Genomic DNA, 23645 nt, shown 5'->3' with positions numbered 1-23645 from the left:
GTCCCTGCTCCTATCACCCTCATCATCTTGTATCTGAAGCTGCAAGTCCATAATTGCTTCACTTCACTATGCTTCACTTTCACTACAGCTCTCCCTGGATCCCATCACATTGTGTAAAACTGCAGGACACATTCCCTCCAGGTGATCGTTAACACTGATGATCTCCATGCATTCTCTAAGCCTGAGTGCCACACCCATCTCGGCCGGGTTACTGGCTGAGACCTTCAGCTTTTCCCCTTTTTAATGAGACACTTATGATGCCTTATCAGTCTGGCTCAGGGTCTGCAGTCATTTCACGGCTACCTGCTGCCTTCCAGCCTTTTGTTCTGCATCAGCACCTGTGCACTCAGTGGGACTAATTACACCACTGATTAGAATACAATGCTTGCCTCTCAGTACTGAGTTTACTGGTGTTCCACCTGCAGCTAGTCACTCCCTGTATATCACACAGCCACATAACCAGCAAATCTGCAGCTGATCACATGCTGTACATCACACAGCCACATAACCGGCAAATCTGCAGCTGATCACTCCCTGTATATCGGACAGCCTCTTAACTGGCAAATTGTCTTTCTTCAGCCTTTTCCTGCTTCGTTTAGATGCCATTAATTCTTCTGTCTCAGATTTCGGGGTTTGGGCAAAGTGTCAGGCAGGAAGCGTTTGACCTTTTTAGACGTAATTTCAGGATCTTCTGACCCTGACAATTACACAGCCCTTCGCTTCACAGTGTAAAATATAAAATCAAACAATTCTGACATGATTAAAATGCACATTCTAGACTTTAATTTAAAGTTATTTGTATATTTCAGGGCACCATAATGTTTGGGACATTTTGCTCCACTGGAGTTTGTGATCATTCAGGTCTTTCATTATTACATTAGTACAGGCATTAGATACGCAGACTTGGAGTCTGTAGTTACCAACATGAGGAGAAAAAGCTGTGCTGATGAAAATCTAAGAAGCTATAATGAGGCTGAAAAACAAGAATAAAATCATTCTAGACATCAGTCAAACCTTAGGATTACAAGATCACCTGCCTGGAATATCAAGAAGAAAGAAACCACTGGTGAGCTCAGTAATCGCAAAGGGACTGGCAGGCCAAGGAAGACCTCCACTGCTAGAGGAAAATCCCCCAAAGCCTGTCCAACAGATCAGAAACAGGAGGCAGGTTTGTCGTAATCAGAGGTTAATACCTGCAAAAAACAGAAATACAGAGGCTACACTGCAAGATGCAGACCACTATTTAACCTCAAAAGCACAATGGCCAGACTACAGTTTGCCAAAAAGTACCAAGATCCAACGCATAGCAGCTGATCTGCTAAACATGGGGGTGGAGGTGTTATGGCTGGGGCACGTTTTGCTGCCACAGGTACCGGCACAGCAGCCGCAAAATGCATCCTGAGGTGTGTAGAAACATCTTATCTGCTCAGGTTCTAGTAAATGGTTCCAAACGCATTGGACGGCACTTCATCCAGCAAGAAGATAATGATCCCAAACATACTGCTTAGGCAAAACGGGAGTTTCTCGAAGCTAAACGTCACCTGATTTAAATCTAATTCAGCATGCCTTCCATATGCTGAAGAGGAAACTTACAGAGACAGGCAGGAGCTGAAGGTGGCTGCAGTAGATGATTGGCAGAACATCACCAGAGAAGATACTCAGCACCGGGTGATGTCTACGAATCGCAGACTTCAAGCAGTAGTTGCATGCAGGGGATATGTAACAAAGTACTAAACTTGACTGCATTAATATACATACCATTGCTTGGTCCCAGACGTTATGGTGCCCTGAAATGAGGGGGGGGGGACTATGTATAAAACTGAAACTGACATGTATGTAGATAACTTTATATTAAAGTGTGGAATGTGCATTTTAATCATGTCTGAATTGTTTGAGTTAAAATTCTAAACTGAGGTGTAAATCAAACAAAAATGTATCTTTGTCCCAAACATTATGGAGGGCAACTGGTCATGGTTGTGGGTTTATTAAATTATCAGTTAAGAGCTGATAAATACCCCAAGAAGTGCAGGGAGTAAACTAAAGGTGGGGGGGGGGGGAAGCTGTACCTGAAAGAGAAACAGAGAAGCATTTCATTATACTTCCTGGTGTATCGTTTAGAAAGCAGCATGCAAACTGCGGTGAGGCAGCAGAGCTCCCATCAGGTTAGCGGTGGTCCTGCCTTCACACATGATGCCTTCATTTCTGGAGAAACGCTGAGACCTTCATGCCTCCGGAATCCAAATGGCCACCAACCGCAGCAGGCTGCTCTGCCAGGGCCCTGCAGACGGAACTGCGGACGCGATGCCAGTGGGTCCGTGGGGGTTCTGCCTATACACACAGGCGGTTTGATTACTGATCAAACCCGTCACTCTGCAGAGCTTAGAAGAAACCTACATCACAGTCCTGCCTGCTCAGACACTAACCTCTCCGTGCATTTTTCCATAAGTCTGTCTCACTGTTGCATCAGGGAATGCATGTAGAAGTGTGTATTACTTATCGCTGCAGGTTTTCATAGGAATTTAGATATTTTAATCATTTAAAATCTATTCATCACTTGCACTACTAATCCCACACAGTCTGGTGGTGAGTCTGGTCCTTTTCCAGTTGCTTTGGCACAAGACAAGGAACACCATGGACGGGACGCCGATCCACCGCGGGACACACACACTCACGTACAAGGAACGCCATGGACGGGACGCCGATCCACCGCGGGACACACACACCCACGTACAAGGAATGCCATGGACGGGACGCCGATCCACCGCGGGACACACACCCACATACAGCCTCTCATACTGTGTGATCCTGAGGGGGGTCATTCAGTACCAGAGTCTGTCATGCTGTGCATGTTATGAATGCATTAAAGCAGGTGTTTTCAGAGTGACCCTGGCCCCCGCCTCATTCCCTGGCAGAGTGCTACTCTGACCCTCAGCTTCTCAATTTCATTCTGTCCTTCACTAAATGGCAGCTGCTCAGCCTGCTGTGATTTTTCTACCCCACGTGTTCTGGGGAGCAAATCAGACTTTTCCATCTCTTATCTTTTGAGGAAATACTTTGAGGAAATGCAGACTAATTAAGACTCTGAATTGTCTCCTAGGCTGCTGAGCAGAATATTTTTATTTTTATCATGCAGACCACCTGACCTGAAAAGATGAAGCCTGACAGTCGTTATTAAGAACAATTGTCCCAGAAGCCACAAAACGATCTTCATAAATTAGTTCTAGATCCTGCACAGATTTTATTATGAAAGTAGATGACTTTTACAAGCACCAAACAGTAGGTGTTGAGGTCGGCTTGTTCTTAGTGGTTTTCTTCATACCTGGGTTTATGTCAGAAAAAAGAAACTTCAGTTCTTCAGAACTTCATGGTTCCTGGGAAAAAGAATCTCCAACATGGCATAGATACCACTAGCACAACATTCCTCAGCAGCAGTCAATATTACATGATCTTGGGTGGAACTGTGTACCCCGAGGATACTGAAAAAGAACAACATAGCCGAGACGTTTCTAGTGTCCTACAGGCGATCCTTAGAACGTGTGCTGACTTACTGCATTCCTGCGTGGTTTGCCAGTTGCACTGCAGGACAAAAAAAACTGCACTGCAGAGGGTCATTAATTCAGCCCAGAAAATCACCGGCTGTGCTTTCCTGTCCTTAGAGGAGCTCTACAGGTCCTGCAGCTACAGAAGAGCCAGCAGCATCCTGGAGGACACATCACACCTGGCACACCACCTGTTTGAAATCTGCCCTCGGGCAGGCGGTACAGAGCAATAACAACTCATACAACCAGACTGAACAGTACATATCCCAGGGCCGTCGCTGCTATAAACAACAAACTGAAATGAATGATCATCCAATCTCTTGCTGTGCAACTCTGGTACTCTGTGCAACACTGAGCCCCCACTGTATGTCTGCCTTTACATATACAATACCTCATCTCCAGGTGCGATATGAACTGCAGATACATGTATTAAGCATCACAGGTGTGAGAATGCACTGTACAGATATACAGTGCTACCTCAGTTCTCCAACCCATTAGAACTGGAATTGGTCGAACCAACCAGTTAAAAATAATGACCTAGAACTCCCGAGGAAATGAGTCACGCGGCACGTCTCCCGGCGGAAACAAAGGGTGACGCTGCAGTCTCAGCCCCGCATGCGCTGTGATGGCATCGTTTGTTGGCGATGAGGCTTTTTTATTGGAAATATCAGGTAATACTTTACTTTATATCATTTTAGTAGCCATTGCTCACCAAAAAGTTACGCAAATGTTACAACCCAAAAGTTAGCAATTTACCAACAAATTAACGAATACATTATAATAATAAAAATAAACAATGGACTGCTTGGCATAGCCTAGTGTTGGCGCCGTGTTGGGGCATGGCTGGGGGTTGTCACGATCTGCCGAGCCGGAACCGGGGAAGCAGGGACAGGACTGAAGCGATCGGGAAACACAGGGTTTAATTGAACCAATTAATTGGTTTTCCATTATTTATGTGGAAAATAATTTGATCAGAACTCGGACTTCTTAGGATTCGAACCCGAGTTCTGAACGGATTAAGTTTGAGTTCTGAGGTACCACTATATATTTATCTTTATTTATTTATTATATATTGTATTAGAAATTCAGTTTTGTTATTTTTCTATTTTTGTCTCCTAAAATTCCACTGAAAAAGACTGCAACCAATTCCATTGTACTTGTGCAATGATAATAAAGATTCTGATTATGATTAGAATACTAGGGACATCTGTTCATCTAGAACAGAGCTATGTAGATACAGAGTTACATAGCTCTTGATTATATTTTCTCAGTCTTCTAACCTTTTCAGATCCATCTGTAGAGTTCAGTGAATTTTAGTGATTACACCACAATTTGACACTTGCGAAGGACAAAGACACTGATCACCTTTAATACAATATTAATGGTCTCACCTGATACTTTATCCTGAAGTGACTGTATCTTAGTCACTTCTGTCAGTTATTTGCACAATAGTTTTAGCTCCCTGCGTGACTTCATGCAAATTAATGGCGGTTTTCCATCAGCCGTAACATTAAAACCACCTGCCTAATATTGTGCCGGTTCCTCTCTTGCTGCCAAAACAGCTCTGACCCTTTGAGCCATGGACTCCACAAGACCTCTGAGTCTCTTGTGGTATCTGGCACCAAGAAGTCAGCAGCAGATCCTGTAATTCCTGTAAGCTGCGAGGTAGGACTTCCATGGATCGGACTTGTTTGTCCAGCACATCCCACAGGTGCCCGATCGGATTGAGATCTGGGGGATTTGGAGGCCAAGTCCGCACATTGAGCTCTTTTTCATGTCCTCAAACCTTTCCTGAGCGATTTCTGCAGTGTGGCACATTATCCTACTGAACATGGCCGCTGTTATTGGGAAATACCATTGCCATGAAGGGGTGTACTTGGTCTGCAACAATATTTAGGTATGGGGTACATGTCAAAGTGACACCCACATGAATGCTTGGACGGGGGTTTCCCAGCAGAACATCACTCAGAGCATCACACTGCCTCCCCCAGCTTGCCTTCTTCCTGTAGCGCTTCTTCCTGGTGCCAATTCTTCCAGAGGTAAACGATGCACTCGTACCCAGCTGTCCACATGATGTAATAGAAAACATGACTCGTCAGACCAGCCTACCTTCTTCCAGTGCTCCATGGTCCAGTTCAGACACTCAGCATAGGCACTTTGACTGGTCTATTGCTATGCAGCCCCATATGCAGCAAGCTGCAACGCACTGCCTGTTCTGACACATTTCTATCACAGCCAGCATTCACTTTTTCAGCAATCTGTGTTACAGCAGCTCTCCTGTGGGATCAGACCAGGCCGACTGGCCTTTGCTCTCCCTGTGCATCAGTGAGCCTTGGGTGCCCATCCCGTTGTCGGCCTTCCCTGGACCACGTTTGGTAGGTACTGGTCACATATTGGGAACCTTGTCATAGTCGCTCAGATCCTTACAACTGCCCATTTTTCCTGCTTCAAGAACTGACTGTTCACCTGCCTGATATGTAATTGCATCCTTCACATGTACAATTGTAATGAGATAATCAGAGTTATTCATGTCACCTGTCGGCGGTTATAATGGCGTTATGGCTGATCAGAGTATATTATATAAGGTCTGTCCTGGTCGGCATATTTTGCGATGACCCCCTTACACCCCTCCAGTATCGCCCATCCCGACTCCATATTAAAAATCAAAACCCATGTGACAGTGTCATTCCTGCCAGTGACTCACTTGCTGCTCGAACATACAAAGTGATTTGTCAGACACACAGTTCAAAGGAGCCCTTTCTGTTGGGAACGTCCAGCATGAAGCAGCAGAAAAGACTATTTTTTCCTTATTCTTGATGGATGAAAAATTGTTTTACCCTAGACTTTCTCCCTTTGATCTGTTTAAGTACAGATGACATGTGCGTCATGTCGCAGCCTGAGCTTGTAGCAGCTTTTCAGCATCCATTAGATAATGACCTCCATACCTCTCAGTGAAAATGTGTCACCATGAAACACATCTCCTTCAGAAAATGTCGCTCTAAAAGATTACAAGTTTCAAGTGTCCAGAATAAATGTGCTGCACAAAGGCAGCAGTAAAACTCATCCTGCTTCTCTATCTTTTCTCCAGTGAACATTTGCCTGATGCTGCTGTAGCTCTATTGACACGTGACTTCATTAGCAAAGTCTGCTAAATTTCAGTTTTTCATCTCATCTTTGTCAGGGCATTGCAAATATAATGACTGAAATGTAATGCAATTATGTGGTTTAAAATGAAGTAATTAAAGGATTAAAAGCTAAAGTCACATGTTACCTGCACAAAGAAAACACACAGCAATTGGATTCAGACATTTACTATCAAGTAAAGCATTGCTCCATGCCATATAGACATTAATAACTCACATAATTGCATACGCTCCTTTCCCAGCATAAAGGGTGAAACGCAGAACTGGGCTGGATGTTGCTAGGAGACCTGACATCAGCTATTCTGTGTGCGCCGAGCCCACGTGCGTGCTGTGCGGCTGTGAAGGCAATGGGGCTCTGAGGAGAGGACAGCAAGCTTGTTGGGTGAATCGTTACAGTTTGGACTCTGGGCACTGCTTGTACTGCGACAGAAGGGCTCCACACACACACGCACACTCTGCCACTGGCCACCATTATAGTTGGGAATATCACACTCCAATGGCGTCCTTACCTCCCACCGGCATGTGGAACTCCACTGAGTTGCTCCTCAACACCTCACAGGGGAACATCTCGCTGGCGCACCCTGAGGAGGGTGCGCACCCCTTCCTCACTGACGCCTGGTTAGTGCCTTTGTTTTTCACCCTCATCATGCTTCTGGGTTTGCTGGGAAATTCACTGGTCATCTACGTGGTCTCTAAACACCGACAGATGAGGACGGCCACCAACTTCTACATCGGTGAGTCTGCTATTAGTCTGGGTCACAGCCCTGTCCTGCGTCCTCAGGTATGATGTGTTTGGCTTAAATCTAACGATATTATGAGATTGATACAAATCCTTTAATTAATTATCCAGACAGCTACTGTTGATTTTATTTGGGTAGTGAGGTGAATTCTATCGTATTATTATAACCTCATTTGTTTCTTTGATTTGACTTAAATTTCTTATGACAGCACAAAAGTTACGAAGATGTCTTATCTTGCATGTTAAATTAGAAATTTACTGTGATTGCAATGCCAAATCATGCCAGTAACACAATCAAATAAGCAGTATTTACATATTTACATCTTATATGCTTTTAGAATTAATATCTAAAATCAAAATGGTATAACATTCATAGCAATGCGCCCTCTTGTGGCATTAAATTGTAAAATCTAAAATTTCTATGACTTTAGTGCTCAGTGTGGTTTAATACAGGACTGTGGCTCACAGGCTGGTGCACACAGAATAGCTGATAGCCCTTCACCACCACCCTCTACCTGCTGCCCCCTGGTGTTTGCAGGTCGCACATGCGTTTCTCCGCCCGTGCTCTGCCTGACCGTGAACCCTTTATGTTCCTCCAGCTAACCTGGCCCTCACAGACATCCTCTTCCTTGTGTGTTGTGTGCCCTTCACCGCTGCCCTCTACCCGCTGCCCAGTTGGATCTTTGGAAGCTTCATGTGCAAATTTGTTGCTTTCCTTCAGCAGGTAATTTTAAAAGCAACATTATTATACTTGAAATCTGTTATTTTGCTTTCTGCATATAAGGGTGATAGCAGTGTACTATTTTGCAGAGGCTGCTGGGATTGCTGCACTGTGAGGGAGTGGTGTAGGCACGGGGTGCACTTGTGTTGTGCGCCTGTTTGGAATTATTTGGAAATATTTTTGAGTGTTTGTGTGCCAGTACAGTTACGTGGGTATATATATATATATATATATATATATATATATATATATATATATATATATATATATATATATATATAGACCTCTTTTTTGGTCGGTCTTTGTTAATAAACAGCAGGAGTGTTATCGATAGCTGCGGGTGTCGCACGAGCCGCATTTCTGTCCCCGTGCCTCACATCAAACACCGCGCACGGGGTGGGTATGATATCTAATATTGGTCACGTTACTCCAAAAAGGGCAGCTGCTCCTCAGCTTTGCTCGGTCGCCAGTCGGGGCTGGGGGGTCATTTTCCAGTTTTTTTCCCGCTCCAGCCGTAGCCTCTTTAGAGAGGGTTACTTAAATTAATTTAAGTTAAACGTGGTTCAGTAGGAAGTTATTCTTGGGTAAGTAATTGTTAATTAATCGTCCAGTGGGACGTCTGCGAGCGATTTAAGTTAGTGGACTCACTCATGGTCAAGGTTCGTGACCTAGAGGAGCAACTGGCTCTCATCCATCAAAACAAGGAGTTAAAGGAGAGAGATCATACGCTGTTAAGGGAGACGGTGTGTACGTCACAAGCGGGGAGGGGGGAGAATGAAGAACAGGTAGGTCGAGAGAGCTGGGTGAACGTAGGTCATAGACGTAGAAAAGGGCTACACAGTGACGGTGTTTAACCGCTTTCAGGTGCTTCCATCTTTAGAGCCAGAAGAGACTGGGGAGGCAGGAGGGTCCTTGGGCACCAGTGAGGAGCCCTCTCCTCCCAGAAAGAGGGAGGTTGTGGTAATAGGGGATTCAATTCTTAGAAGTGTAGACAGTTATGTGTGCACCCGTGAAAGAGGGTCCCGTACTGTGTCTTGCCTGCCTGGTGCCCAGGTAGGGGACCTTCCGAATCGTGGGCACAGGAGTGCTGTTCAACAGGAGAAATTTATAACAGTTGTGGATAAGCTTAGAAGCAGAACATCCACTGTGGTATTCTCTGGAATACTTCCCTTGCCACATGCAAGCTAGGCTAAGTTAGCTGAGATAAGGAGATTAAACGCGTGGCTAAAAGGGTGGTGTAGGAAAGAGGGGTTTAGGTTTATGGGGCATTGGAGGACCTTCTGGAACAGGTGGAACCTGTACAAGCCAGATGGGTTGTATCTGAACCAGAGGGAACCAGTGTATTGGGGAGGTGTATGTGTAGAGTAGTTGAGGAATGTTTAAACTAGGGACTGGGGGGGCAGGGAGGTTAGTTATGAATATAGGTGGGGGGAGACGGAAATCCCCAATTACTATTAAAACTGGGCACTGCAAAAGGCCTACCCTTTGCGGTCTGTACTTAAATGCTAGGAGTATTAGAAACTAAATTCATGATTTAGAGGCTTTAATTTCATCAGACTCTTATGACATTATCGGAATAACAGAAAAATGGATGAGTGACAATGATTGAGAAGAATATAATATGGATGGTTACATGTTGTTCCATTCAACAAAGAAGCAGGGCAACAGGTGAAATAAACTACAATAAATTAGCACAGAAATAGGGAACTATAACAAGCACCAAACACTTAACCACACAGCAGCAGGAACTAGGAAACATAACACAGAGGGCTGAAAGACTAAGAAGAAAAACAAGCAAAACCAAAATCAAACAGGACACAAGCAGGGCAAACCCAGCAAAGTTAACCGATAAATACTAGGGAAAGCAGGTGAGGCTGCAGGTCTCTGGCCTGCTGCAAACCCATAATTACAGGCTTTCAGCCTGAGCCACACGTTCAATCCACTGAGCTATGCAGCAGCCCAGGGAGCAGGGAAACACACCATGGACTAGAACTACAAAACAGAGGGGGGAAGCAGCATGACCAGTGACATCTGCTGGCCAAAATGGACAAGGCATGTAGAGCTTGGCATTTAAACGAAACTTTTGATTTTGACTTCTATTTCACTTATTGTCAATATTTATGATTTAAAGTAATTTAAAGCTATTTTTATATGAATAGTTACACATGTAGACTAAACATTTACCTAAATATTTATCTCTATATATTTACATTTTCCACTTATGTTTACAGCTACATAAAATATTTAATTTAATAAGTATTTTTAATCATAGATTTAAGATTTGCATTAAATAACACTTTAGCCATAAATTTCTAAACTAAATCTAGCATTTACACACTTAGTTTAGCTGATTCGTTGCCTGCTCATGTTTGTTTGACTTTTTTCAGATGTTTGCATGTATTTCTTTATTAGATGGAAAAAAATGAAAACATTTTGTGAAATATGGGAATAAATAAACACTTGTTCATCATGACTTATGCAGTTAATATTGAGCACAGCTGAATATCATAAAGAATCATTGAGCTCCCATGTAAATGCAATGATGCCGTTCTTTGCGTTGTGCATGTGCCTGTTTAAACACAGCAGTGATTAAGCAGTGGCTTCTCCTGGTACAGGTCACTGTTCAGGCCACCTGCATCACCCTCACAGCTATGAGTGGGGACAGATGTTATGCCACCGTGTGCCCACTCAAATCACTGCGCCATCGCACACCTCGTGTGGCCATGGGCGTGAGCGTATGCATCTGGATTGGTAAGTGACATGCGCCGCCCACACCTCAAGGTGATTCTTTTGTTTCCACAAATGAAAAAACAATTTTATTGAACAGTGTTTATAAAAAAAGATATTGCTATGAAATTATTTTCAAAGGCGTGATTTTAAACGCATGGGGCAGCATGGTAGTGCAGTGGTTAGCACTGTTGCCTCACACCTCTGGGACCCGGGTTCGAGTCTCCGCCTGGGTCGCATGTGTGTGGAATTTGCATGTTCTCCCCATGTCGTCGTGGGGTTTCCTCTGGGTACTCCGGTTTCCCCCCACAGTCCAAAAACATGCTGAGGCTAATTGGACTTGCTAAATAGGAGTGCCCATAGGAGTGCGTGAGTGAATGGTGTGTGAGTGAGCCCTGCGATGGGCTGGCCCCCCATCCTGGGTTGTTCCCTGCCTCGTGCCCATTGCTTCCAGGATAGGCTCTGGACCCCAGTAGGATAAGTGGCTTGGAAAAAGAATGGATGGATGGATTTTAAACACAGTAAATGAAATCATTCTGACTGGAACTTCCGTGAAATGTGTCAGGGTCTTGTGTTTCACTGTTTTGTAGGGTCCTTCATTGTTTCCACTCCCATATTCATGTATCAGAAGGTTGAGGAGGGCTACTGGTACGGCCCCAGGCACTACTGCACAGAGAAGTTCCCCTCCAAGAGCCTGGAGAAGGCCTTCACGCTGTACCAGTTCATAGCTGTCTACCTGCTGCCTGTATTCACCATCTCATTCTGCTATGCTTTAATGCTCAAGCGCGTTGGTCAGCCTGCTGTGGAGCCTGTTGATAACAACTCTCTGGTAAGAACAGAATGCAGTTAACAAAGGAGCATGACAGCTAAATATTATTAATAAGCATGGGGTGGTGGTATGTATTATGAGCATGGGGCAAGGATATATATAATATTAACGAACTTGGGGTAATATATATAATTATTGCACATGGAGTATGGGTCAATATTATGGATGAGCACAAAGTGAGGATATATTTTACTAAAGAGGAGAAAAAGGAAAGGGTATGTGTTAATTAATTACCATACATAAGAGCTGAGTTTACCAAACTCAAATGAAAAATGTTGTATTACAGGTCCACTTGGTATCAGAGAGGACAGTTGCTATCAGGAGTAAGGTCTCCAGGATGGTTGTAGTCATTGTCTTACTTTTCACAGTCTGCTGGGGCCCAATTCAGCTCTTCATCCTCTTCCAGTCTTTCTACCCAAACTATAAACCCAACTATGCCACCTACAAAATAAAAACTTGGGCCAACTGCATGTCTTATGCCAACTCATCCATCAATCCCATTGTATACGGGTTCATGGGTGCTGGCTTCCGCAAATCCTTCAAAAAGGCCTTTCCGTTCCTCTTCAGACGCAAAGTGAGAGACAGCAGCGTGAGTTCAGGGACTGCCAATGCTGAGATCAAATTTATCACGACAGAAATGAGCAACAGAGCAGAAATGAGCACTGGGCAGCAGGGGGCATAAGAAGCGGCGAGACACAAAGCACACATACACGGGGCACCAAGCTGGGATAAACGATATACAGTTAGACCACAGAGAGACACAAAGCACACACACACACACACAGCACCAAGCGGGGCACCAAGTGGGGTACCAAGTGGGGATAAGTGATATACAGATAGACCACTGAGAGACACAAAGCACACACACACACACACACGCAGCACCAAGCGGGGCACCAAGTAGGGCACCAAGTGGGGATAAGCGATATACAGATAGACCACTGAGAGACACAAAGCACACACACACACACACACACACACACACGCAGCACCAAGCAGGGCACCAAGTGGGGATAAGCGATATACAGATAGACCACTGAGAGACGCAAAGCACACACACACACACACACACACGCAGCACCAAGCGAGGCACCAAGTAGGGCACCAAGTGGGGATAAGCGATATACAGATAGACCACTGAGAGACGCAAAGCACACACACACACACACACACACACACACACACGCAGCACCAAGCGGGGCACCAAGTGGGGTACCAAGTGGGGATAAGTGATATACAGATAGACTACTGAGAGACACAAAGCACACACACACACACACGCAGCACCAAGCGGGGCACCAAGTAGGGCACCAAGTGGGGATAAGCGATATACAGATAGACCACTGAGAGACACAAAGCACACACACACACACACACACACGCAGCACCAAGCAGGGCACCAAGTGGGGATAAGCGATATACAGATAGACCACTGAGAGACGCAAAGCACACACACACAGACACACACACGCAGCACCAAGCGAGGCACCAAGTAGGGCACCAAGTGGGGATAAGCGATATACAGATAGACCACTGAGAGACGCAAAGCACACACACACACACACACACACGCAGCACCAAGCGGGGCACCAAGTGGGGTACCAAGTGGGGATAAGCGATATACAGATAGACCACTGAGAGACACAAAGCACACACACACACACACGCAGCACTAAGCAGGGCACCAAGTGGGGATAAGCGATATACAGATAGACCACTGAGAGACACAAAGCACACACACACGCAGCACCAAGTGGGGCACCAAGTGGGGATAAGCGATATACAGATAGACCACTGAGAGACACAAAGCACACACACACACACACGCAGCACCAAGTGGGGCACCAAGTGGGGATAAGCAATATACAGATAGACCACTGAGAGACACAAAGCACACACACACGCAGCACCAAGCGGGGCACCAAGTGGGGATAAGCGATATACAGATAGACCACTGAGAGACACAAAGCACACACACACGCAGCACCAAGCGGGGCACCAAGTGGGGATAAGCGATATACAGATAGACCACTGAGAGACACAAAGCACACACACACACACACACGCAGCACCAAGCGGGGCACCAAGTAGGGATAAGCGATATACAGATAGACCACTGAGAGACACAAAGCACACACACACACACACACGCAGCACCAAGCAGGGTACCAAGTGGGGATAAGCGATATACAGATAGACCACTGAGAGACACAAAGCACCCACACACACACACGCAGCACCAAGCAGGGTACCAAGTGGGGATAAGCGATATACAGATAGACCACTGAGATACACAAAGCACACACACACGCAGCACCAAGCAGGGTACCAAGTGGGGATAAACCATATACAGATAGACCACTGAGAGACACAAAGCACACACACACATGCAGCACCAAGCGGGGCACCAAGTGGGGTACCAAGTGGGGATAAACGATATGCAGATAGACCACTGAGAGACACAAAGCACACACACACACACGCAGCATCAAGTGGGGCACCAAGTGGGGATAAGCGATATACAGATAGATCACTGAGAGACACAAAGCACACACACACACACACACACGCAGCACCAAGCGGGGCACCAAGTAGGGATAAGCGATATACAGATAGACCACTGAGAGACACAAAGCACACACACACACACACACGCAGCACCAAGCAGGGTACCAAGTAGGGATAAGCGATATACAGATAGACCACTGAGATACACAAAGCACACACACACGCAGCACCAAGCAGGGTACCAAGTGGGGATAAACCATATACAGATAGACCACTGAGAGACACAAAGCACACACACACACACAGCACCAAGCGGGGCACCAAGTGGGGTACCAAGTGGGGATAAACGATATGCAGATAGACCACTGAGAGACACAAAGCACACACACACACACGCAGCATCAAGTGGGGCACCAGGCGGGGATAAACGATATGCAGATAGACCACTCTAAAAGCAGCTTAAAACCTGCAGATGTGTAATAAACATCTGAAATCATCTAAAACAGTAGTTCATAAACTTACAGTGAGCTCTGGTCATGTATCACCATAAAGGCCGATATTTATATACACCGATATCTTTATGTAGCAGGTCAGAAAAGTAGGCTAGAAGGTTGACCTCACTCACATACTGGGCTGTCCCATTGAAGAGTCTACAACTAACCTGCCCACACTATTTATGCATGCAAATTTGTATTAAAACACATAGCAGGTATTTGGTTGGGTTACATGTTAAAACCTGACCATCTGTTACAAAAAGTTGTAATAATTTGTATTTGTGGTAGCATTTCTAAGTAGGCTTAGCTCTTCAAATCATGAAAAACAGATGGCATCACTTGTACAAAAAGATTTAACAAAAAAAATGTATATATCATGATGCACGTTCAGTTTGGATATTTAAATTAACCCTGTCTGACTTAATCCTCTCTGATTAGTCCTGGTCTCCCCTCTCGTAGTCCTGGTCATAGTTGGTGTTAAATTCACAACTGAAGCATTTTTGAAATACCTACCAGTTGTTAAAGAAATGTATGTTATGGGGGAAAAAGACTGCTAAATAATATTCTCAACTGCTTGAAAATGCTCACCTGAGATAATTTAAGTTATAATTTGCTTATTATTTGTCTAAATGTATTATTCGTTTAAAAAGCAATTGTTATTGTGTACATCAAGGCATCGGCATGCAGTCAGACAGGGTTATTCATGGATTATCTGAAGGCATTCAATATTATTGTGATTTTACTGCTCTTTGTTGATAGGTTAATTCTTGTAATTTTAATATTTATTTTGGCTTTGAATAAACCTAAGACGGATTGGAAGGACAAACAGTTCAGCACAAATATGGTCTGTTTCTTTATCTCTCCAACACACTGAAATAATGTCCAGCTGATTTACCTTTTACATGTTTTTTCATGATAAAATGGAAATGCTGCACTGCGCTCCGTACGTGTGACTGACTGCTGTCCCGCATGCACCGGGGAAGCAGGAGCAAGGAGGCGAAGAAGCAGGAAACAAGGGATTTATTACGGAGGCAAAACAGACATAAGATTTCACTGACTTCAATGACTGGACTGGGGAAAACATACCTAACGCAGACTTAAATACATAAGACTAATGACAGCAACAAGAAACAGCTGGAAAACACGGGGAATCCACACGGGGTTTAACGAGGGGGTGTGGCACACGGAAGGAGCAGACGATCGGGTCATGACAACTACTGCACATATCACCTCCTTTCTGAAATGATTCTGCCCCAAAGGACAACAGCTAAGAATATGACTTCATGCTTAATGGCCTATCTCTAATGCATTTCTATGCACTTGCTGTACATCTTTTGCCCTTCCTTTCATGATTGAAGATTCCTCAGTATCGTGGCAGAGAGCTCTATTTTCATTGGCCATTTGGCTAATTTTAAATCTGTCACTCACACCATTCCGAGTGAGACTGGACAAATCCATGGGCACTGTAGGAAGTAGTCTTCCTCAAAATTGGACAGTAGTCCATGAAAGCACATGGATGAACAGCCGCTTTTATTGGACTTTCATGGATACTGGCTCTGCGGTGCCCTCAGGACCTTTGAGCTTGCTGACCTCTAGGGTAAACATCATTATTGGGGAGTCACCGTCTTGCTGTGCTCTGCTGCCATCAATATTGGACATTTTAAATCCAGACCAAGATTTAGTTTCTACCAACCAGCTGAATACTCAATGTCACTGTTACCATGTCTTTATGCTCAACTGGTTGGTCCAGTTGTGCTATCCAGCCAGGCGGAATAGCAGAGTGGAGGTTGGCCTGTACCTCTTTATGTGTTCCCCCTCCTGTGCTAACCACCCAGGCAGACGTGCAGGGTGGAGGTTGTCTTGTACCTCTTTATGTGTTCCCCCTCCTGTGCTAACCACCCAGGCAGACGTGCAGGGTGGAGGTTGGCCTGTACCTCTTTATGTGTTCCCCCTCCTGTGCTAACCACCCAGGCAGAAGTGCAGGGTGGAGGTTGGCCTGTACCTCTTTGGGTGTTCCCCCTCCTGTGCTAACCACCCAGGCAGAAGTGCAGGGTGGAGGTTGGCCTGTACCTCTTTATGTGTTCCCCCTCCTGTGCTAACCACCCAGGCAGACGTGCAGGGTGGAGGTTGTCTTGTACCTCTTTATGTGTTCCCCCTCCTGTGCTAACCACCCAGGCAGACGTGCAGGGTGGAGGTTGGCAGGTACCTCTTTGGATGTTCCCCCTCCTGTGCTAATTACCCTGGTGCCACCCTGGGTCTCAGGGATGCAGAAAGCCATAGCAGTGAACTACACCTCCTACGTGACACAAAACATATTTCAACAAGAAGCAAAATCTGCTCCTAATAGTAGCTAAACATTCTTTGGAGGGTATAAAATGTAGTGAAATATCAAAAGGTTACAAAGTCAAGGGAGGTGATGCTAAGATTATACAATTCCTTGGTAAGACTCCACCTAGAATATTGTGTGCAGGTTTGGTCACCATACCTTAAGAAGGACATTGCTGCCTTGGAAAAGGTGCAACGTAGGGCTACGAGAATGATTCCTGGTCTTATAGGAATGTCTTATGAGGAGAGGTTAGCTGAGCTGAATCTGTTTAGCCTCGAGCAAAGAAAACTAAGGGGGGACATGATCCAGGTGTATAAGATTCTAACAGGTCTGGATGCTGTTCAGCCAAATGGCTATTTAAATATTAGTTGAACTCGTGGCCATAAGTGGAAATTAGCGGGAGAACACTTTTAACTGAATTTGAGAAAGCACTTCTGGAATAGTCTTCCTGTTAGTGTAGCACAAGCTAAATCCCTGGGTTCCTTTAAATCGGAGCTAGATAAGATTTTAACTGTGAGCTATTAGTTGAGTTCTCCTCAAAGGAGTTTAAAGGGCCAAATGGCCGACTCTCATTCATAAATTTCTTATGTTCCTATTCCCCAGTTACGAGAGCTGGACACAGACATGCCTGCAGAAGGTAGTGAGGAATTTGATTTGATTTGATTCAAACCCTTTATTGCTGTTGCAATATACCATGTCACTAGTCACAAGTACCAGAGAAAAAAAAAAGCCTTGCCAGTAACATGAATGCCTTGGTAAATCTGAACCTCCTTCATATGTTTGAGTATCTCCAGGACGTTCATAACAAAAACTGCCTAGAAATAGCAGCAACTGATCCAAAAAACACATTCTACAATTGAAAATGTGTTTGGCGAGCTGTATAATTACGCATACCTAATCCGGCATGTAACAGAGCCCCCTAATGGCACCAGCCTTTCCTCATCTGTGCAAACAAGCATTTGTGTCTACACAAGCATTCTTTGTGAACTTCGCTCAGATCGGAACCTCGTATATATGCTCCAGTGTAAATGACTACCCCTGTCTAATAATACAAACACTGCTCAGTAATTTAAGTGTTTTTCCTGAGGTTTCCTGAAGGGGGAGACAGTGGGCCAGCATCTTATGGAACGAGGAATTCATCTCAGTGCAGTGATAAAGCTTTTGGACAAAAACACGTGAAGGGTACTATGATGAAGCCTGATTCATCACTGAAAACACCATCTGCTGTTTGAAAAAAAAATAAATGGGTTCTGCCCTGTGTTTTGGTTTTCTGAGAATAGTGGATTGCGACAGCAGTGAACCCTTGGAAGGTATCATAATAGTCTGCTGAGCCTGGCTACCACAGTGTGAAGATGCAGACCACGGCACTCGTTCCTGGATCCCAGGTGATGCACCAGACCTTGGAGAACCCCCCCCCCCCCCACACACACACACACACACACACACACACACACACACACACACACACACACACACACACACACACACACAATAACAGCTCTGGAGAAGAAAAACATGCTTACGGTTAGGGAGCAGAAAGGACTGCTAGCACTAAGAAGTAATTCTATTGTCAGAACACAGGCAGGATGCTGCCGCGCTTATGCCTGGGAGGGGGCCGTCTGAGCCCCAGCCCTAACAATAAGCCTGCCTGCATCAGTACAAAAAAAATCTTTCAACTTTATTGTATGCAACTCACAATACATATTTTTATGATAATGAATATTGTGCTCATTTTTTACTTTTGTATTTTTTTCTCATCTCAGTAACTTGCCCTTGATATGATGAAACACTTTAGTTTATTACAGAAATAAATGCGAACAACATAAAACCAAATAATTATCCCAGAGATAAAATCAACAGTTTAAACTGTGACCTTGTGTGATTTCAGTCTGTCTGAAATTTAAGAAAAATCTTACATGTTACGGTAATGAGTTTGTAACAATGACCTATATCCCGTTTGTGTCAATCCTACATAAATATTATGAGTTTCAATTTATGGGTGTACTTCTGTGAATAATACACATTTTTTTTGCAAACTGCAGCCTGGTTCTTCTATCTTTCTCTTTAATGAAGGGCTTCTTCCTGCTTTATGGGACTTCAGTTCTGCTTCTAGGAACCTGATAGCAGTGCACTTCACATCTGCACTTTTTGAAGCTCACGATGTCATCCTCTGATTCATGAGAAATTGTTGCATTAGTTAGCAGTCATCTCTTGCATTAAAAAGTCACTTCTGCCCACTACCTGGCTGGTTTTTGGTCATTCCCAGTGTCTCCTACTTCTCCTTATTCTTGTGTACTGCTATCTTAGAAATTTTGAGCCTGGAAGCAACCTGCAGCTCAACATGCCAGCAAGCCACGATTAAATCAGGATTTAAACATGCAGATTTGTTTAAAAATATAGAGTGGTCTCTTCCATGGTTGTGTGTGCATCTGTGTATAAATAAAGTCACAGAAAACATACACCATTTATTTGATACAAATGATCTTTCTGTGTATTCTACGACTTGTCCTTTGTGTCTTTTCTTTCTGTATTCATTTGTATATATCTTAACATCCATGTCTTAATGTCTATCATTTCTATATCATGTGTCTTTCTGTCCATTTTCTGAAACTGCTTATCTTGTTCAGGGTTGTGGGGGTCCAGAGCCTATAGGCACAAGGCAGGGAACAACCCAGCATGGGTTGCCAACCCATCACAGGGCACAGTCACACACACCATTAACTCACATATGCACACCTAAGGGCTGCAACTCCAATTAGCCTCAGCATGTTTTGGGCTGTGGGGGAAACCAGGCTACCCAGAGGAAACCCCACAACGGTAAACGGAGAACAATTCCACAGGCATGGAAGCCTAGCAGAGTCTCAAACGCGGGTCCCAGACATGTGAAGCAACAGTACTAACCACTGCACCACCATGCCGCCCCTATTGCATGTCTAATTCATTTTATTCTGTTTATTTCTCATTTATACTCTCACCAACATTTTCTGTGACATAACAGCAAGATGGTATAATTAACTACCATGTAACGTCAAACATACACAATGGTATATCTAAGTAACTACCATGTAATGTCAAACAGATACACAATGGTATATCTAAGTAACTACCATGTAATGTCAAACAGACACACAATGATATAACTAAGGGACTGGCCTCCGCATGCCGACCTCCTGTGAATACCAAAGTGCACGGATGCTCAAATTTTTCCCAGTTTTTAAAACACCAACTAGCTTATAGTACCTTTGAAAAGGAAGGCCTTGCGCTGTTGCTATCATTGCAACATTTTGAGGTTTACGTGGGTGTTAGCACCTTCCCTGTTGCTGTGTCCACTGGCCATAACCCCCTCAGTCAAATGCGCAACACCAACCAGTGTTTAATGCATTTGTCATTGATTATTTTCAACCTCCAGATATTCCATAGGAAAGGCTTGAGTAACATAGGGGCCGATGCCCCCTCCTGAGCTTGAGGTATACTGTGGCATTGTGAACTCAGTTGAAGTTCACATTTCTGGGAGGGGGTATTTGGTTTTGGGTTCATGCCACAAGGGTTTGCATTTATTACATATTACGCAATTTGCGTCTGTTACGTTCTGCTGTTTCGTTAGCTCCGGCCAACGTGGAGATCCGCCCCTGGGTCCCTCTCGACGGACCTCGTCACTTCCAGGTTATACGCAGAAGAGGACCAGCGACACCGAAGCTTGTATCTGTATTTGTTTTTCCTGTGTACCGAGCATTTTGCCTGTGTTCCTGACTACGAGAAAGCCTGGCCCTTGCTGTTGACATTTTGAGTGCTCATGGTGCATGGTGCCATTTCCTTTGTTTGATTTCTTTGTATATTTGGATAGGGAGATAGTGAGAGTGATTGTCTTTTGTTTCATTTTTTTTCATTTTTCTTTTGCCGTTTGGGACTGAGTGTGACAGATTGGTTTGTTTGTTGTGCTGGCCAGGGTCACTCTTAAAGTTCGAACATACATTGTGGTGAGCAGACTTGTAAATACACACTCTGTTTATATTACCTGTTTTGTGCACCGTGTTTGTTCTGTCCCCACAGTACACTTCCATTCTGTTACTCCCTAATCCCCTAGACTGGGGCTTGTGATAGCAAATATCGCACCAGTCCATGAGCAGACAGACACAGCCACCTGGATCGATTTCATGAACAGATAACATGCCCAAGTGTACAAGGAATTCCTCTAGGTGCAGGTGTCCATACAAAGAGATATATGAAACAGAACATATACAAGAGATAAATAAAAACATAAATAGAATATAAACAAGCAAACCGAGTAGAAAGTATGTGTAATATAAGTGTAACTGTGCATACGTTTAATGGTGGAACTGGAAGGACTTTTCTTTCACAGATGGATTATGGCACGACGTGGATCAGGCAGCAGCTGAGTGCATCACAACAAGCCTGTGCAGTAAGATGGATGGAGACACAGAGACACTTTGGCATCACCAATTAACCCCATCATTGACTGTGGGGGATGAGAGACCCAGAAACCCCACGACAGAGAGAGAATATGCAAACTCCACACCCGGAGCCACCAACCGTGGTTCCAGAAGTGTGAGGTGGCATTGCTGACCACTACAGCACCATGCTGCCCCCACATACAGAACACTAAAGGTAATTAAAGGGTAATTCATTTAAGCTTAATTCTTCTGTTGGTCTTGTTTGACAATTGCCTGGTGAGTACAAATTTCCTTTTGAAAATGTATTTTTGGAGCGTACCTGTCACTCAGGATAACATGGACATTACCTCTCTTGCAACTCAACAGATATTGCGCTAATAATTCACAAAGGCTCCAAATCCCAGCAAGTGCACAGATTCTACCTCCTCCCTCTAGTGTAAGCCTTTTTTTTTTGGGGGGGTGGGGGGAGGGTAGTGGCTCTGCAGGCCAACATTCAGTACAACATGCCTTCAGACCTCGCTGTCTATGAAGATGTGCAGAACATTCAGTATAACCAGCCTTCAGATCTTGGTGTCTATGAAGATGTGCAGAACTGTTAGTAGAACCAACCTTCTTGTGCTTTGCGAATGATGAAGAGATGACAGTTTGTCAGGATAAGGACACCCATGAATGTGTCTGCAGACGGTCAAGTTGAAAATAGGGTCAAGGTTAGTTTGCATGCTTGCAGACTGTAGGATGCAGCAGCTAACTCTGTGGTCCCTTGTGCCTCATGCATCTGCAGCAGGGCTAAGAACAAGCCAGCATCTGCTACTGCTTCATTTATAGTGCAGAAGTATTGACCTTACAAGACTTGCCAGGTGGTTGGGGTAATAATTGTTTAACAAGTGGTGCTTCTATATAAGGAATGTGTTTAGAAATGGTTAAAATTACTGTTATTTTAGTGAAAAAAACAAGGTAAAGGAATGGAACCTAGCCAAGAAATGCAATGACTGGAATGTGAATGGAGGTGGGAGCATCTAGAAATAGCCTCTTGCATTGTATAAATTAGAGCTTGGACCACCTTTCATTGAAGCTGCTTGTGATTATCTATTCTGTATCACTCTGCTTCCCTTTTGCAAAGGAAACAAAACCCCATCACTCCAAAACTAGAGCCGAAATGCCCATGACAATAGACAGCATCTTACCAATTCACAGCAGCACTGTGACACTGTAATTGCTGATACAATGTGTGTCTCTGGATGCTGTTTAATCCCCGTGCTGCCGGTCCTTCTCACGAAGCACTACACACTCCTTTTCAGGTGAAGTGTATAATTGTCCGTCCCTGCTGCCAAATGTCATCATGCACCCTCGACGACCCTCACAGCAGGCTCATTTGGGAGTGGCAAAAATACATCTTCAAAAGTACTCCACATAAAAGCCCAGCTTTAGTAAATCAGTTCAAACCTGTTTTTAGGAATGATAACAAAGACCCTAGGGTTTACGTGGCTGTGAACAGCATAATCACACCAATCATTTGCGTGCATATCTGCTCCCAGGTCTGCATCACGGAGGCCATGGCCTGAGACAGGGCAGCAAGGGGGCATTATGCAGATAATCTGAGCCCCCTACTGCGTAGCTTCCAGTGTTTGGAAGGTGGCCAAACGTCCAATGCTTTTACATTCTCAAAGCACTTTACGACGTCCCTGTCCAGAGCCATGTGTTCATGACCACATGATTACTTGCATACAGATGCATATGGGATGCACTTCTCTGTCTTACCATAAAGGCCCAAACACAAGCCCCCTTACTCCCGTATTTCTTACCAGCTCTTCACTGACGGCAGTTCTTAAAAGATACTTTTCCCTGAGGCATTTTCTTGTTTTCACTGCATCTCTTAATTAATATCCCCAACACTACAATACTGTAAACTTCCTGCCCAGGTCTCCCACTGTCACTTTGTCATCTACGGTCTGACGTAGCAGTGACAGAGTCCTTGGAGCAAAGCACTCTGGGGGGGGGGATACTCATTGGTCATTGTTCATCACTGAATGGAGGTCAGACCTGAGTGGTTGTTTTACAGATTCCTGCTTGTTCTGTCTCATTAGAGAAATCAGCTTGACTGGATGCAATCAGACCCGCAGAAGACAGGCCATCGTTAATGTGCATCTAGAGGCAGCTGGCTTTGTTGAGCCTGGAGAGAGGAATCTCAAGCATTGAAAGTATGTAGT

The 23645-nt window shown here is 44.5% G+C and overlaps 1 protein-coding gene across 2 annotated transcripts; it reads left to right on the top strand.

The window, feature by feature from the left end:
* Window positions 1-7060: 7060 nt before the first annotated feature.
* On the top strand, window positions 7061-13357 carry kiss1ra (KISS1 receptor a). Of its 2 annotated transcripts, none has more exons than XM_048988397.1 (5): window positions 7061-7416; window positions 8021-8145; window positions 10758-10893; window positions 11460-11698; window positions 11985-13357. In XM_048988397.1, the coding sequence occupies exons 1-5, from the start codon at window positions 7179-7181 to the stop codon at window positions 12378-12380; spliced, it is 1134 nt and encodes a 377-aa protein (XP_048844354.1). In that variant the 5' UTR covers window positions 7061-7178; the 3' UTR covers window positions 12381-13357. The 2 variants fall into 2 exon arrangements, with proteins under 2 accessions (XP_048844354.1, XP_048844355.1); XM_048988398.1 differs by having other exon boundaries at window positions 12067-12283.
* Window positions 13358-23645: the final 10288 nt, after the last annotated feature.

This window comes from Brienomyrus brachyistius, chromosome 21 (assembly GCF_023856365.1).
Source record: "Brienomyrus brachyistius isolate T26 chromosome 21, BBRACH_0.4, whole genome shotgun sequence".
Classification (NCBI taxonomy): domain Eukaryota; kingdom Metazoa; phylum Chordata; class Actinopteri; order Osteoglossiformes; family Mormyridae; genus Brienomyrus; species Brienomyrus brachyistius.
This window is presented reverse-complemented; position numbering and strand designations above follow the sequence as displayed.

Bases quoted from the DNA above. Each gene is read 5' to 3' on its own strand.
- kiss1ra (XM_048988397.1), top strand. From the start codon at position 7,179: ATGGCGTCCTTACCTCCCACCGGCATGTGGAACTCCACTGAGTTGCTC. The intron at 7,417-8,020 runs GTGAGTCTGCTA...ATGTTCCTCCAG, and splicing joins GGCCACCAACTTCTACATCG to CTAACCTGGCCCTCACAGAC. The intron at 11,699-11,984 runs GTAAGAACAGAA...GTTGTATTACAG, and splicing joins CTGTTGATAACAACTCTCTG to GTCCACTTGGTATCAGAGAG.